This window comes from Lactuca sativa, chromosome 1 (assembly GCF_002870075.4).
Source record: "Lactuca sativa cultivar Salinas chromosome 1, Lsat_Salinas_v11, whole genome shotgun sequence".
In the NCBI taxonomy this organism is placed as follows: Eukaryota; Viridiplantae; Streptophyta; class Magnoliopsida; order Asterales; family Asteraceae; genus Lactuca; species Lactuca sativa.
In genome coordinates this window covers 12,974,017-12,990,201 of record NC_056623.2, presented here as the reverse complement: position 1 = coordinate 12,990,201, position 16,185 = coordinate 12,974,017, and the positions used below count along the sequence as shown (strand labels likewise).

Sequence of the window (16,185 nt, the reverse complement as noted above, 5' to 3'; positions counted from 1 at the left end):
GTCTTACGAAAGCCTTGCAACCCAAACCTTGATATGTGCCAACGAGGGAGTTTTCCCTGTCCACATCTCGTGAGGTGTTTTGGCAACCTTCTTGGTAGGGACTCGGTTAAGGATATGGGCGGCAGTCTCTAAGGCATACCCCCAAAAAGAGATAGGTAGTGAAGCACGACTCATCATAGAGCGAACCATATCCAATAAGGTTCGATTACGCCTTTCTGCCACACCATTCAACTGCGGTGTCCTAGGAGGCGTCAATTGTGAAACTATTCCACACTCCTTGAGATAATCGTGGAATTCAAGACTTAGGTACTCTCCTCCTCGATCGGATCGAAGCATCTTGATTTTCCTGCCCAATTGATTCTCCACTTCATTCTTGAACTCTTTGAACTTTTCAAAGGTTTCTGACTTTTGCTTGATTAAGTAGATATACCCATATCTACTATAGTCATCGGTAAAAGTCACGTAGAAGCGGTTCCCATCCTTCGTGGTTGATCTAAACGGTCCACATACATCGGTATGTATTAGGTCCAATAGACCTTCGCCCCTTTCACATGTACTCGTGAAGGGTGATTTAGTCATCTTCCCAAGTAAACAAGACTCGCATGTGTCATCTTCCCTAAGGTCGAATGATTCCAACACTCCATCCTTTTGGAGTTGGGCTATGCGTTTCTTGTTGACATGTCCAAGACGACAATGCCACAAGGATGTTTTATCCATACTAGTGGAAGAATCAATATTCAAAACATCATTTCCTAAGTTATCAACAATCATAACAGTTTCATATATTCCATTACATGGTATAGCTTCAAAGTAAAAGACACCATTTAGATAAGCTAAAATAGAACCACTCTCATTATTAAAAGAAAATCTAAATCCTTGTCTATATAAACCATGAAATGAAATGATGTTTCTTGCCATTTCTGGTGAATAGCAACAATTGTTCAAATCTAAAACCAAACTATTCCTAAGCACTAAAGAATACACTCCAATCTTGGTTACAGGCGACGATCTTCTGTTCCCCATGATTAGATTGATCCTTCCTTGCTCCACATCCCTACTTCTTCTTAGTCCCTACACATTAGAACAAATGTGATAACCACAACCGGTATCAAGGACCCAAGAAATAGCATGATTAGAATTGTTAGATTTAATTGCGTATATACCTGCGAAAGATGGCTTGATCTTTCCTTCTTTGATTGCTTGCAGGTACTCTGGGCAGCTTCTCTTCCAATGTCCTATCTTGTGGCAGTGGTGGCACTCTGCCTCCTTCGGGTTAGGACAGGGCTTAGCGGGATCAACTTTGGTCCTACTAGAAGAGGCACCATCTCGGGCCTTCACCTTGCGATGGTTCTTTGATGAAGCTTTCCTCTTATTTCCCTTTCCTTGACCAATAGCCAAGACAGGAGCAGCGGGCGGATTGGGAGTAGGTGCAACAGACTTGTCCTTGAAGTTGCTCTCAGCGACTCTCAAGAGACCTTGGAGTTTGCTTAGGGTGACCTCCTCTTTGTTCATGTGGTAGGTCATCCTGAACTGGTTGTACATTGGAGGCAAAGAGTGAAGCACCATGTCGATCGCCAAGTCTTCCCCGAAGTCAACATTTAACTTGCGAAGGCGGTCGACATACCTTTGCATCTTTTGCAAGTGCATGGTAAGAGATTCTCCATGACCCATCTTCGCGGAAATCATGTTAGTGAAAATCTCATACCGCTCTTGTCTCGCGTTTTAGTGGTACCTCTCCAATAAGTCTTGGTGCATCTCGTACGGGTACATGTCCTCGTAGGACTTTTGGAATTCGGAGTTCATGGTAGCAATCATGATGCAATGTACCTTCGTTGCATCTCGCTCATGAGTTTCAAAGGCGGTGATTTCGGCTGGAGTAGCGATTTCGGTGTTGATTTTCTCGAGCTTCTCATCAAGGACATACTCCTTGTCCTCATAGCGAGCAATGGTGCGAATGTATCTTATCCATTCGCTAAAGTTCGTTCCATCGAAAGTGACCTTTTGGCAAAGGCTCATCAACGTGAAAGAACTAGCAGCAAGCGTTGTTGGCGTTCGACATCTATAATTAGAAAAGGACAAAGATAGATTGGAATATGAATCCCTAATTATCACCCAATAAGAAAAATTAGGGCTAGGATCCAACAATGACATTTACATATTAGAAAAGGGATGCCGTAATCTAACATGCAAATAAATTGAAGGTAAGTGAATGACGATTCACTAATTCTCCATCACAAAAACCTAAACTATTAGCCCTAAGTGTTTTTGAGAATTCCTAGGTTCGGATGAGATTCATTGAAACTATTCAATGGCATGTTTAAATCTCGATATGCCCCTCTTGTTTGTGACTGGGATACCGAGGATCACAAAGCGGGTGTGAATAACCATGCAAATTCACATGGTGCCTTCATTGTAATGATCACCTATTCGATGTGCCGGTAAACCACACACGCTCCATCGAACTATGATATACAATGAATCACCCTTTGCCACCTTCACTTAGAACCAATTAGTGTGCCGGTAAACCACACACGCTCCACTAACTTCTTAGCAAGGTGCAAAGTGTAATATCATGGGATTGCATCAATTCACTTTTCCTAAAGTAACTAAGATTGGGAAATTTTAAAATATGTGTAGTTACTTTATATTTCTTATTATACTTTTAATGAGAGGATGAGGTTGCTCTATCCTACCCGTTCGGCTAACGACCCTCCACCAATCAAGCAAGCGGTGGGTGTGAGTGTACACCCATTAAGCGCCATTTCAAAACTTGAGGGCAAGTTTTAAACATTTAAAACATGGAGGATCAAATAACAAATAATTCCAATTAACAATTAATATCCTAATTATCTATATTTGATTTATTCAAGATTTCTTTTAAGATAATTATCAAAATAATCAAAATAATTAATTAATTATCATATAAGGAAATCAAATATTTTATTATATGATAAATATCTTTAATTAGATCAAGATTGCAATTATATTTATCAGAAAAACGAATTAACATTGATCTAATTAGTTTATGGAAAGTTTAGATAAGATAATTACAAAGAAATCCCGAATCTGGCCATTCCTGACGCCTGGACTCGCCGAGTGCACAAGGGGACTCGCCGAGTCAGGCCTACTCGCCGAGTCCACCTTGGAACTCGCCGAGTCCATGACTCAGAAACCTAAAATCGAATTTTGCAGGTTTGTTTCAGTTAATCAAGCAACAATTTAAAGAAAACCAAGCTAGGCTATGATACCACTGATGGGTTTTAGCCATAAGAACTTTCCTATGTGCGCATGCAAAACCCTAATGCTCGGATCTAGGCTTTCTAATTAAACATGCTTTGAATCCAAGACTTCTAATAACTATTTAGGCTAAATAACAACATTGAAACAGATCTAGAATCATACCTTTGAATTCCTTGTTGACCTTGTTGTCTCGGAGCTTCTAGAGTCACAAATGTCACTCCTCTAATGGCTTACAAACACCAATAGCAAGAAAGATGATTTAGGAGAGAGGAGAGGGGTGGAATTTGACCAGAGGTTCCTTACTTTTTGTTAAGTGTCGAATTCCATCAGCCATAGGGTCTATTATACTTGTAGACTCCTTAAGGATTACAGATAAGTCCCTATCAGATAATCTTCTCTTAAGGCTATCCAAATCCATTCCTAAGATAATCATATGGACGATTTTAGCTATCCTAAATCTCTTAGAATTCGTCCATACCATATCCAAATGGATTTACAGTCCAAAGTTTAACTATCAAACAATTGACAGTTTATACCCCTTTATTTAATTAATCTCTTTAAGTCACCAAATTAATTCTAATTAATTCTATGACTTATATTAATCAAATAACAATATATTATTCATTATATTATTCCCATAATATATTAATAATATTTACTCTCTCTTATTAAATCATCCTATCAAGTTGCTATGGTGAAGGCAACCCAAAAGGACTATGCACAACCGGATCAAATACTTGACTAATATAGTTACAGCCTTAGACACTATTCCAACACATACTGCATCGGAACAGAGTCCGGAACACATAACACAAATATGCTTGAATCAAAAAGACATCAAGCACTCTAACTATTGCATCGGACCAAAGTCTGGGACTACTGCTAACTAAACGGGCCGGCATTGTGGCCGTAGACCCGTTCCTACTGAAAGGAGACTCACCTCGTGAACTGGCTGCTGTAAGAATGGCTCTGGAAGCTAACTGCTGCTGCTCCGGTATCTCCCCGGCTACAAATCCATAAACACACTCAATCAAAAGCTACACACTGTACTGGGGTAAAATGACTCTTTTACCCTTGGTCAAAGTCAACTCTCTCGGTCAAAGTCAACCCACAGTTGACCTGACTCGCCGAGTTGGGCCGCCAACTCGCCGAGTCTCTAGTCTCATTTCTCAACCCTACTCGTGGCTACTCGTCGAGTATGGCATCGACTCGACGAGTACCCTCTCGATCCAAGAACTCAGACAATCTTCATCCGACTCGCCGAGTCATATGAACAACTCGACGAGTTGTTCTTGAGCTAAGAAGATGGCCTTGGACTCGCCGAGTTGTATGAACAACTCGTCGAGTCCCTCCATTACTGAGTCTGCTCTCCAACTCACTGAGTCCACTCTACTACTCATAGGCTTCCACTCGCCATCACTCAAAAAGGGGAAAAAACGGGACTCACGACTTGACTCGCCGAGTCACATCCATTCAACTACTCTAAACTCGATTCTGCTTGAATCCATCGCATACAAATGATAGATCTGAGTCCAATAAGCTGATTCACCATGTAAAGTTTCCAACTTTACGTGTACATACACATGAAAAAGGAGATAAAGGCTAAAAAGGCACTTAGAAGAGTAGATCTAGGGTTCTTATGCAAAGCATCTTCAAAAAGGCAATAGATCCGGGCTCTACAATTCCTAAATGAACAGATCTAGGGATATCTCGACCTATTAAGGCATCCAAACAACTATAAGGCTTGGAGAATGCATCAAACTAGCCCTAGAAGAGTTGTAATGAAGATCTAAAGCATAAAACAGAAGGAATCCGAGAAATACCTCAATGAACTCTGATTTTGCCCTTGGATCTTTGCTCCACACCTCTTCTCCTTGCTCCTTTCTTCTTCTTCTTCTTCTTCTTCTTCTTCTTCAAACCTTCAAAATCCACACAAAAGCACTTAAAATAAATAAGGGATGGATTAGGGTTTTCTCACAGCTCTCTGAGGGTGAAGGAGGCGAGTTTGGGGCACAAAGCATTGCTTAAATAGTGAGCAACCCGGGGATTTAGGGTTTCTTCCAGACAGGCAGACTCGCCGAGTCCCGAATATGGACTCGCCGAGTCGCCTACTAACACGTGCTCGAAAACTCGACCCTACTCGACGAGTCGGGCCATAGACTCGCCGAGTCCCTCAATAAAACTTCTAAATAAATGCCACGAAAACAACATACCAGAGACGGGGCGTTACAATTCTCCCCCACTTGTCTCAGACTTCGTCCTCGAAGTCTGCTGCGGCTGAATCTGCAAATACCTCCGGGTAGTGCTCCCTCATCTCCTCCTCAGCCTACCACGTCCACTTAGACCCCTTCCGGTGCTGCCACTGCACCTTCACTAACTGAATTGCCTTGTTCCTCAAGGTCTTTGTCTTCCGGTCCAGAATCGCGACCGACCTCTCAATATAATTCAGGCTGCTATCAACCTGAATATCCTCTAGGGGAACAACTGCTGACTCATCCACCAAAAACTTCCTCAACTGAGACACATGGAAAGTGTTGTGGATCTGGCTAAGCTCTACAGGAAGATCCAACCGATAAGCAACCCGACCCACTCGGGCCAAAACCCTAAAAGGACCAATGAACCTGGGGCCCAGCTTGCCCCTTTTCCGAAAACTGATGACACCCTTCCAGGGTGAGACCTTCAGGAGGACCATATCTCCCACCCGAAATTCCAGGTCTGAACGCCTCCTGTCGGCGTAGCTCTTCTGCCGACTCTACGCAGTCTGCAGTCTACTACGGACCTGCTGAATCAACTCGGTCGTCTTGAGCACCACCTCTGTGCTCCCAACGACTCGCTGACCGACCTCGCCCCAACAAATCGGGGTCCTACACTTCCTCCCATAAAGCATCTCAAAGGGAGGTCGATCAATGCTCGCATGATAACTGTTGTTATACGAAAATTCCGCTAACGGAAGATACGTATCCCAACTGCCACCGAAGTCTAGAACACATGCCCCTAGCATGTCCTCAAGGGTCTGAATCGTCCTCTCGCTCTGCCCATCCGTCTAAGGGTGGAAAGCGGTGCTGAAATGAAGACGGGTACCCATCTCGTCGTGAAACCTCTTCCAGAATCTGGATGTAAAACGGACATCTCGGTCTGACACCACCGATACCGGCACTCCATGACGTGCCATGATCTCCCGCATATAGATATCGGCTAACTTTTCTGCCGATATACTCTCCTGAATCGGGATAAAATGAGCACTCTTCGTCAACCGGTCCTGGGAAGCTTGGTGACAAAATCCATGGTGATGTCCTCCCATTTGCACACAGGAATGTCTAACGGCTGCATTTTGCCATGAGGCCTCTGGTGCTTTGGAGATCTTGAGGTTGAAGGAAAACAACTTAATACTTTAAGTTGTTGAGACCCCATTCCCACGACGTGGCGACTGGGGGATACCCGTATATTTTGTCGTTTCCCTCCCATGTCATGGCAATGGGAGGCTACGACGTGGCGACCTGCTGATGTGGAACCGAACCTGGAAAACTTTTTAAACCCGGAATTGAACCCAGAAAACCGAAAACCAAACTTTGGACCCATAAACTGAACCCATCGGTTTGGGTTTGGGTTCAAATTATTTAAAACTTATGCTATCGGTTTGGGTTTAGTTTTAGGTTAAAACTGACGCATGTACAGCCCTAATATTAACATATATGACTAGGATGGTGAAATTAGTTATTGGTTTGGGAAGTGCTAAATAAATTACTCGTTTAGTAAAGTTAGAGTATTTAGATGAATAGGTGATACATCTATAGTATTGTAGTAGATGACAAAGAAATAAGTGGAAAGTAGTAGAACATGTTGAGATATAACTGAAATGCAGACTTCTTAATATTAAAATAGACGTGAAAGGCACATGTCTGAGACACAAACTTTTTAGGATTGACTCCTATAAAGTAAATAATGATGAATTGAAGACATAGAAGGACGTGCATAGTGACTTGCGTGTGTTAAAAGGTGGTATAAATAATTGACTATCGTTTGTCTTCATACCATTAGAGTACATTCATATATAGTATACCATACAGATTGGCACTCAGTTGGAAGAAATACGTAGAATTAGAAGTAGAGTTCAAAGAGAACTAAGAAAAAGTGTTAGTACATGCTAGATCGCATATGCATGAGAAGAATCCTAGAAGGTGAGTCTAGGAAGCTTTAATATGTGTTTGATAGAGAAGCGAGATACATCATTCTAATTTGTGATATGTAACCTTAGTATTAAAGCTACCGCGTAGATAAAGTGTCTACTTCCCAACTTCATTTACTTAAGTTCTCGTCAATATTAAAAGATATTAAAGATTCCACAAAATGGTGGTTGAGTTATTATTTATAGAGGTTTCCCTCCAAACAATCATAACCAACAATACGGGAAGTTGAAACTAATAGTTACATCATTGTATCCAATGTAAAAGTATAGCCAACATTCGCTAACTTAGATACAAATAATAAGTTTCAATTTATACTTGATACACAAGGAGTGTCATTCAAACTTAAACAATAACCACTTTTTTTAAAAAAAAAAGATGGGCCAACCGCTTCTATGTTTAGGTCTTCATCAATCCCATCTTTTATTGCTCTTCGATATCAACCCAACTTTTGGGTTGTATATAATCCTTGTAATGAATTAGACACATCTATACGAGAACATCTTTCCCCACTACCAAATTTTCACCGAATAATCTATTTTGGTGCTAAACAAATATGATTTATTGACATCCGAATTTGGAGTTAAACAAATACTACCTCTGTCCCAAATTGATAGTCCACTTTTGAATTTTGAAGTCTTTTTTTCTTCAAATTTGACCTTAAATATTTTTGTTTTTGATAGATAATACTTGATACAAAATATATGAATGGATTGTATTTTAAATGTTTTTTCATTGTTTTAAGTTTTATCAAGTAATATATAACACAAATAAAAATATTTAAGGTCAAAGTTAAAGAAAAAAGACTTAGAAAGTGAAAAGTGGACTATCAATTTGGGACAGAGGGAGTATGACTTTTCAACATCCAAAAAAAAAAACTAAATGAAGTCCGTGTGCGAAAGTTATGAAAGATCAAAGTTGTTTTTTTTTTCATATTTTTACAGAGTGACCTACTTTGGAGTTAAAAAATATGACTTCCCGACATCCGAATTTTATGTGTAATATGTTCATGGAAAGCCTTGTCATAAATAACATAATAAAAAAATCAACTCAAATGAAGTTCAAATGAAAAAATTATAACAGTTTGAAGTTAACACAAAAATGAGATTTTCTGTAACATCCCAAAAATTCAAGAACAAAAATTTCATTTTTAATAAAGCAGTTATAAAACCAATAGTCTAAAAACATCCATAGTGTCATCCCATGTCAAAACCAATATGTCAATAATCAAAACATGCCATAATAAAACAACATCAGAGTATAACTCCCAAAGATCTCATGTGCGGAAACTTGGTGTGATGCGCTACAATCATGCCAACTCCTTTCCTTTCGAAGAAGAAGTACCTGGAACCAAAACTGAAAACCGTAAGCACAAAGTTTAGTGAGTTTCCTCCTCCCTATCATACCACATAATCACATATCGTCAGGCATATTTGGGTGTCCGACCTATCATGTCAAGCATATTTGGGTGCTCGACCTACGCTGTCAGGCACATCTGGGTGCCCGACCTACCTTGTCAGGCATATCTGGGTACCCGACCTACCATCCGATATATTTCAACCGGTTACGGGGTCTATTTCACCCCTACCACTACCATATAATAACATAGCATAAACATACTGTCATGCATATCTGGGTGCCCGACCTACCCTCCGGTGTATTCCAATCGGTTACGAGGTATATTTCACCCCTACCACTACCACATATAACATAGCAATAAACACATAGACCATAACAGATAGTGGCATACCAGGCAATCGTCTCTACAATAAACAACTACTAGTAGACCGACATTGGTGTCTTCTATCCACTCATACAAGAAGGTAACTCACCTCAACTGGGTGTGCCAAAATCGTACTCCTCAGATGGCTCGGGACTCCTCTCCCTAAAGAATAGCAAGTCCCTTAGTTATTTATTGGGCCTAAGTATGACTCCTTCAAGGCCCAACTTCTAATTCATGTCCCAAGGCAAGGTTCCATAGTCCTTGCCCTAATGGGCCTTTTCCCCCAAAGCCCAATCCATAATAAATTTAAGGCCCAAGTCCATTACTTTAAACGTTAAGGCCCAATAAAGCCCAATAAGGCCCAATACAATAAACCCTAGTCCTAGGTCCATAGGCCTTACTCCACAGTGGGCCATGAGGCCCAATAATATCAGGCCCAACCTTCCAAAGGCCCAAAAACCCATGTTAACAATTATGTATGTGTATGCACGGCGTACCTAGCACGTATGCCCGACGTACGCTGGCCTTGACCAGAAACGAAAAGTTGAACCGGAACGTACATCGTACTAGGGGTACGCCCAACGTTCCTTCCAGTTATCCTAAAGTTCTTCTTTTGACTTAATCCATTAAGTCCTAATGTCCAAAACATAGATCTAGGCTTCTAACAACATTCTAAACCATAAAGTTATGAACTTTATGCTTTTACATGCATGGATGGGGATTAAGACACACATTAAGTCCTTAGGCTCACTTAGCGGTCATCTAGCACTTGAATGGTTGAGGCTAAACCATCAAGATCCGATTTTTTATGGTTTTAAACACCTCCAAGAGCCAAAAAGGACAGCTCATTTAGACATAATCTTCTAAAACTCAAAGGACCTCAAGTATAGGACCAAAATGTGACATAAAATACCCAAAAAAAAAAACTAGATCTAACCATGCAATGATCAAGTTTAAAGCTTTATACCTCTAATGGGTCAGAAATGATGCCAAACTTCTGGATCTACAAACATTCTCCAAGCTCTTGCTCCTTCTTCAATCTCCTTCTTCTTCAAAACCACCAAAATGCTCAAAGTAAGCTCAAAATACATGCAATGGGGTTAGGGTTCGAGTTGGGCATTGAGAAGACAAGGGAGGTTGAGAGGATAAGGGTTTAGAGGGTTATAAGTTGTTTAAATAGGGTGCAACCCTAAATTTTAGGGTTTGCATTTGATCAACCTACGCCCATCGTACGCATGGGGACTCCTTGATTCGCGCCTCTTGTATGTACGTCGTGCGTACACCCTATACGCCCAGCGTACACTCCGCCCCAAAATCCCAACATTTCATAATTAACTTGAATAAGAAGCAATATAATACCTGACGAATCCTCGACGTTACATTTTCGTAGGTCACCACCTATAAAAATCTCAAGGCCACCTGCGGAAATCATGACTATTTTTATTATTTTTCAAATTTTTGTTTAATTTGTGAAAAAATCTTTAGAAAACATGGCTATTATGGTCAATTTTTTCTATGTATTTTGATTAAACTTGTTTATGATTTTTCCATTTTGAAGGCTTCAAAAGTTTAAATTTAATTCTTTCATATAACTTACTATGTTGATAAATAAAATAAAGACAAAACTGCAAAAATGGTCCAATATGGTATGTATTTTTTCAGGATTTAGTTCAAACCACAACTTTTTTGAATTGGTGATCATTTTGATCATGTTTGTATGTGGTTTTGGTCAATCGGAAAATTAAAAAAAAGACTAAAATGCCCCTTTGATTCATTTTTTTTAATGTTTTTTCTATTTAATTAAAAGATTTATTAATAAAAAAACATGGGGCCCACCTCTCCCTCTCAATTTGGGTTTGTCTTTGATAAACACCCAAGAACATCTTCATAAATTCAAAATCATCTTTCACCACCACCGTTTGAACACCATCCGCCACCACTACTATCTTCCATCTTCATCTCCACCTAAATTTTTTCTACCACTTCATATCTGCCTAAAAATCATCCCATAAACATTAACCATACGTAAACACATAAGAATTGATTATGGGATGAATACTTACACACAAATCAATTTCCATAAATGAAAAAAAACGCACATATACATAGTGACATCAATGAAAATCAAGGGGAAATGATTTTCTCTCATCGTTAATAAGCTCGACCCTTTCCTTACCATTACCTGATTCATTAGAGGAAGAAGATTAGGTCTAGGGATGAGCAGTTTGTCCCAAATTTCGGTCCCGTACCGAATTTGAAAATATGGGACAATACTTGGTACTCCAAATACATGAAATTTGGGATTCGGTACCATCGGTACTAGTACTAGTATCGAAAATCAATACCATTCATGGTATCGGTACTGGTGATGTTAATTCGGTTCGGTACTCGGGATTGACTTTTGATAAAATTTGGTTTTCGGGAAATCGGGAACGGTGTGGGTCGGTACTGGTTCCGTCCCACGCACATCCCTAATGAGGGCTCCATTATTCATCATCTTCTTTGTGATCCACACCTTCATCTAGTAAGTACCTTCCCTCCCACCACCTCCTTCTAAAATTACCCATCATTATCCCTTTGTACTTTGTATTTACAGATTTCACATATCCTCCTCTCCCACTTCAACTCTAAAGTCAAGTTTAACAGAAAAAAGAGAGATATGGGTCCACACCCACCAAATAACATCACCATCGTGGACCATCGAGAAACCCCCACCATCTTCATGCTAGTGATGGATGATAGATCGATTACCACTATCATCCATAATAGAAACATGGAAAAGAAGGGAGAAGACGAGGAGTAGGAGTTACGATTTTTTGGGTTGCCATCAAAATACAGGTGCACTATGATGGTTGGGAATAACATATCATTTTCCTAAAGTGGAAATGCTGAAAAAATTCCAAAAACTACCTACCTGCAACTGCAATACAAAAATCACATAGAGAAGAAGAAGAAGAAAAAGAACCACTGTTCTCGTTTTCTTTACACTCAAACCTGCAAAAATCAGATTCGAAGGAGTAGGAGTTGGGCATATCATTTTTTTTGCTTTTGGATTCTAACCTGCAACTAACAGAGAGAGAGAGAGAGAGAGAGAGAGAGAGAGAGAGAGAGAGAGAGAGAGAGAGAGAGAGAGAGAGAGAGAGAGAGAGAGAGAGAGAGAGAGAGAGAGAGAAATGGACCCTATATTTTTTTTATTAATAAAACTTTAAATTAAACAGACAAAAAATATAAAAGATGTATCAAAAGAGTATTTTAGTCTTTTTAGTTTTTCGAAAGACTAAAACCATGTACAAATATGGTCAAAAGAACCACCAATCTAAAAGAATTATAATTTGGATCAAATTTCGGAAAAAACTACATACTAAAGGGACCACTTTTGAAGTTTTGCCTAAAATAAAATGTCAGTGATGACTTTTCTTTTGTAACATATGGTGAGTTGCTCTTATTATGGCTACCGTTGGCCACTAAAATCTCTCACGATTCAGAATCCTGTCAATCTCTGTTCAATTTCGACAAAACTCCCTTCCTAGGGTTCAGGTAGTTGACTACCTATCCATTTCAACAATTCTTCCCTCTTTCTCCAATTTCCGATCCTTCAATTAAGGGGAATCAATTTCAAGTGTCGTGAATCTAGGGTTAATCAGATCAATGTAAAATACTATAAATATAAACAAACATTGCACCTTTGATGGCATCAACTAATTCGTCTTCATTATCTTACAATGAAGATTGAGGGTTTTGCGGTGTCTTCATCATCTCCTTATTCGCTTCGAACCGGTTGTCTTGTTGATGGCAGCGCCGAGGATTCTGGTGGCAGAGTCCGAAAGGCTGATGAGGGATGTAGAGATGGGGGAAGATTCCCCTACTAGTAAGAAGCATGTAGGTTCTAAATTGGAAAAGACGTTCCCTCTGACTAGATGGGAATTCTCGATGGCTTTGGGCGTTTTCTTGGTTTTTTCGATCGGTTTGTTCTTCATTTATCAGACAATGCCAGCTGCTGATGGTCAACTTAAGCTGCCTAGATCCATATCGGATCTGCGAATCTTGAAGTACGTACCCAAATTCTTACTTTTTTGCTTTATTACAATCTTAACTATTGCTGATCTGAATGTAGTTGCTTGGAATTATACCTGTACTAGAATTTCTTATGGTTTTTTTCTTTCTGTAAGTTGGTAATTATGTGGGTTGTAAGCAATATGAATTCTTTTGGTCGTGGGTCTAGTCAATGTCTATATATCCTTCAAAATGGTGATACTAAACTGATGTACTTCTTATGTAGTGACCTGCCTTAATGTATAACATATAATTTTCAAGGTTAACACATGAGAACATAAAAAAGAAGATAGTTTTGGCCATAGCCAAAGAGATAGTGTATGAACAGCTACAAAATATGGAAATTTTAATTTGCACATACACACAAGAGCTCAAATAGATACACAATGATAGTTTTTTGCACCATTGGTGAAATGTCTGATTTGCGTCCCATTTCCCACATAGAGGCAAGATCAAGAACACACTTTAGGATATTCAAAGGACCCTAGAAAATGATTTTACTTCAAAGTCCCTTACACACCAAATCTCTGTTTATGGTATTGTATCTTTTCTTCATCCATTGTAATGGTAACCTCATTGGCTTGAATAAAATGTTTGTATGTTTTTTTGTTTTGTTTTCAGAGATCACCTTGGGGCATATGCAAGCATTAATCCAACAAAGTTCATTGTAGGTTACTGCTCCACTTACATATTCATGCAGACATTTATGATTCCAGGGACAATTTTCATGTCATTGCTTGCTGGAGCCCTTTTTGGTGTTATTAAAGGCATCTTCTTGGTTGTGTTTAATTCCACTGCTGGTGCTTCATCCTGCTTTTTCCTGTCAAAGCTAATTGGAAGGCCCATAGTTTACTGGCTCTGGCCAGGAAAGTTAAAATTGTTTCAGACAGAGGTAAAAATAATAAAATTACTGTCCAAGTGGCAAGTGCTTTTTTCTGTTTTCTTACTTCTCAGTTTCTAATCTTAATCTCAGGTAGCAAAGCGAAGAGACAAATTGCTGAATTACATGCTGTTTTTGAGGATAACTCCAACTTTGCCAAATCTTTTTATTAATTTGGCATCACCAATTGTTGATGTACCATATCATGTATTCTTTTTGGCTACAGTTGTTGGCCTTGTCCCAGCTGCGTATGTTACTGTCAGAGTAAGTCATTTCAAATAGCAATGTACTTTGAAATTGTGAAATTTTGCATTTAGTATGAAATTTGTGATTGGTAATTGTATGAAAGGTTGTGTTGGTGTTTGAAACTGTGAAATTTTGCAGGCTGGGCTAGCACTTGGTGATCTGCATTCGGTTAAAGATCTGTATGATTTCAAGACATTATCAGTGCTTTTCTTGATTGGCTTCATCTCCATACTTCCAACAATCTTGAAGAAGAAACGGATATATGAGTAATCTCTCTCTGTCTTCTAGACATGTCTGTAATATAACTATTACACACTTACAAAATGTTATACAAATTTAGAGTGGCGAATGGAAGAGAAGAGAAGAAGGCTATAATTTATTCCGTAAAGCATAACAATTGTTAAATCTTTTTGGTGTTCCTATTGAAAAAAAAAACTGGCAAATAGAGTTGAAAAGTTCTTTATACATTCTGAGATATAGATATATGTACTTCTCTGTAGAAGAAAATCAGGATTTTGTTTTTTTTTTTGTTTTTAAATTTTCTTTGTGTTGAAAAGTTGTTTATAGCTTCTTGCCTTTTGTTTCTGCCTTTTTGTTTAGCTTTTCATGTAAGACATGAATTTATATCGTACTTGTAGTGACAGTTTTATAGATTGGTATCTTGTGAATTTATATCCCAACTCTTCCACTTTGGTAATCATGTGATGTGATCAGCTGGATACTCTCTGTCTCTCCCACATATCTTCTAATAATCCTCCTGCTTCATTATGTCTTGTTAACACATATGAGAGTATGATGTGGATGATGACAACCGTGACTTTTGGGATAATGTAAATTCCATGTGTTTAAATTGTTTTGGTCGAATTTAGAATTTGTTAAAGAGGATCTGGAATTAGAAGAAATTTGAGACCAATAGGATTGTAAGGGGAAATTTGGATTTGCTTTTCAAAACAATTTATCGATTTATTGGCTTTTTGAAGAAATTTAATATTTTTCTTGGAATCAGAAGAAATTAATATTTTTTTTTGCTTTCCTTATAAATTTAAACTCAAATGTTTAGACATTGATAGTAGTTAACAAAATGTTTTCTTTAGGTGGTTCTAAAATAAAAAAAAATCAAGGAGTTTGACTTATTTCACCATCGAAGTATCAAAATCGACTTGATTTAGCCATTGAAAATCTGATCACTCTAAATTGGACCCTAAAGATTGAGTTTTGACTCGTTTACCCTTACGAACTCAAAATACCCCTTTACCCCGTTTTTTTGCCAACGTGACATCCTAAATTAGACACTGAACTTCTGATCATGCTAAATTAGAAGAATGTCTCTTACATAAAAGGTCTTCAACACAATCTCATTTCAATCAGCCAACTGTGTGATGCTGACTATGAAGTTCACTTTAACAAGAGAAAAGGAAATGTTGTTGATCAAAAGAATGTCATTGTTTTGACTGCAAATCGATAGAATAACATTTATGTTTTGGACATGTTCTTTGCTGACAATTCACTTCGTCCCTGCTTATTCTCTCGTGCCTAATCTCATCTTAATTGGCTGTGGCACAAGAGATTATCTAATTTGAACTTCGAGAACATATCAAAGATTTCTAGGAATAAACTTGTAAGATGGATTCTTAAGATGCAGTTTGTCAAAGATAAATTATGCTCAATGTGTGAAAAGGGAAAGAAAACCAAGTCCTCCTTTAATCCAAAGTCTCGTTCCTCCATTATCAAACCTTTTCATTTTCTCCACATGGGAATTTTTGGACCGGTCCCAATTAAGTCAAGGGATGGGAAGAAGTATACTCTCGTTATTGTGGATGAATTTTCAAGATTTACCTGGGTAGTCTTTTTAAGGAAGA

General features: G+C 38.7%; 1 protein-coding gene across 1 annotated transcript; it reads left to right on the top strand.

Annotated features, from left to right (window-relative positions):
- Nucleotides 1-12,579: 12,579 nt before the first annotated feature.
- Nucleotides 12,580-14,977, top strand: LOC111887800 (uncharacterized membrane protein At4g09580). Its single transcript, XM_023883949.3, has 5 exons — nucleotides 12,580-12,684; nucleotides 12,876-13,196; nucleotides 13,822-14,092; nucleotides 14,174-14,344; nucleotides 14,465-14,977. The coding sequence occupies exons 2-5, from the start codon at nucleotides 12,937-12,939 to the stop codon at nucleotides 14,594-14,596; spliced, it is 834 nt and encodes a 277-aa protein (XP_023739717.1). The 5' UTR covers nucleotides 12,580-12,684; nucleotides 12,876-12,936; the 3' UTR covers nucleotides 14,597-14,977.
- The last annotated feature ends 1,208 nt before the right edge of the window (nucleotides 14,978-16,185 follow it).

What these genes read in the sequence shown, in the direction of transcription:
- LOC111887800 (XM_023883949.3), top strand. Translation starts at nt 12,937, where the DNA reads ATGGCAGCGCCGAGGATTCTGGTGGCAGAGTCCGAAAGGCTGATGAGG. An exon ending in TCGGATCTGCGAATCTTGAA is followed by an intron (nt 13,197 to 13,821) that starts GTACGTACCCAA and finishes TTTTGTTTTCAG; the next exon opens with AGATCACCTTGGGGCATATG. An exon ending in CTGCGTATGTTACTGTCAGA is followed by an intron (nt 14,345 to 14,464) that starts GTAAGTCATTTC and finishes GAAATTTTGCAG; the next exon opens with GCTGGGCTAGCACTTGGTGA.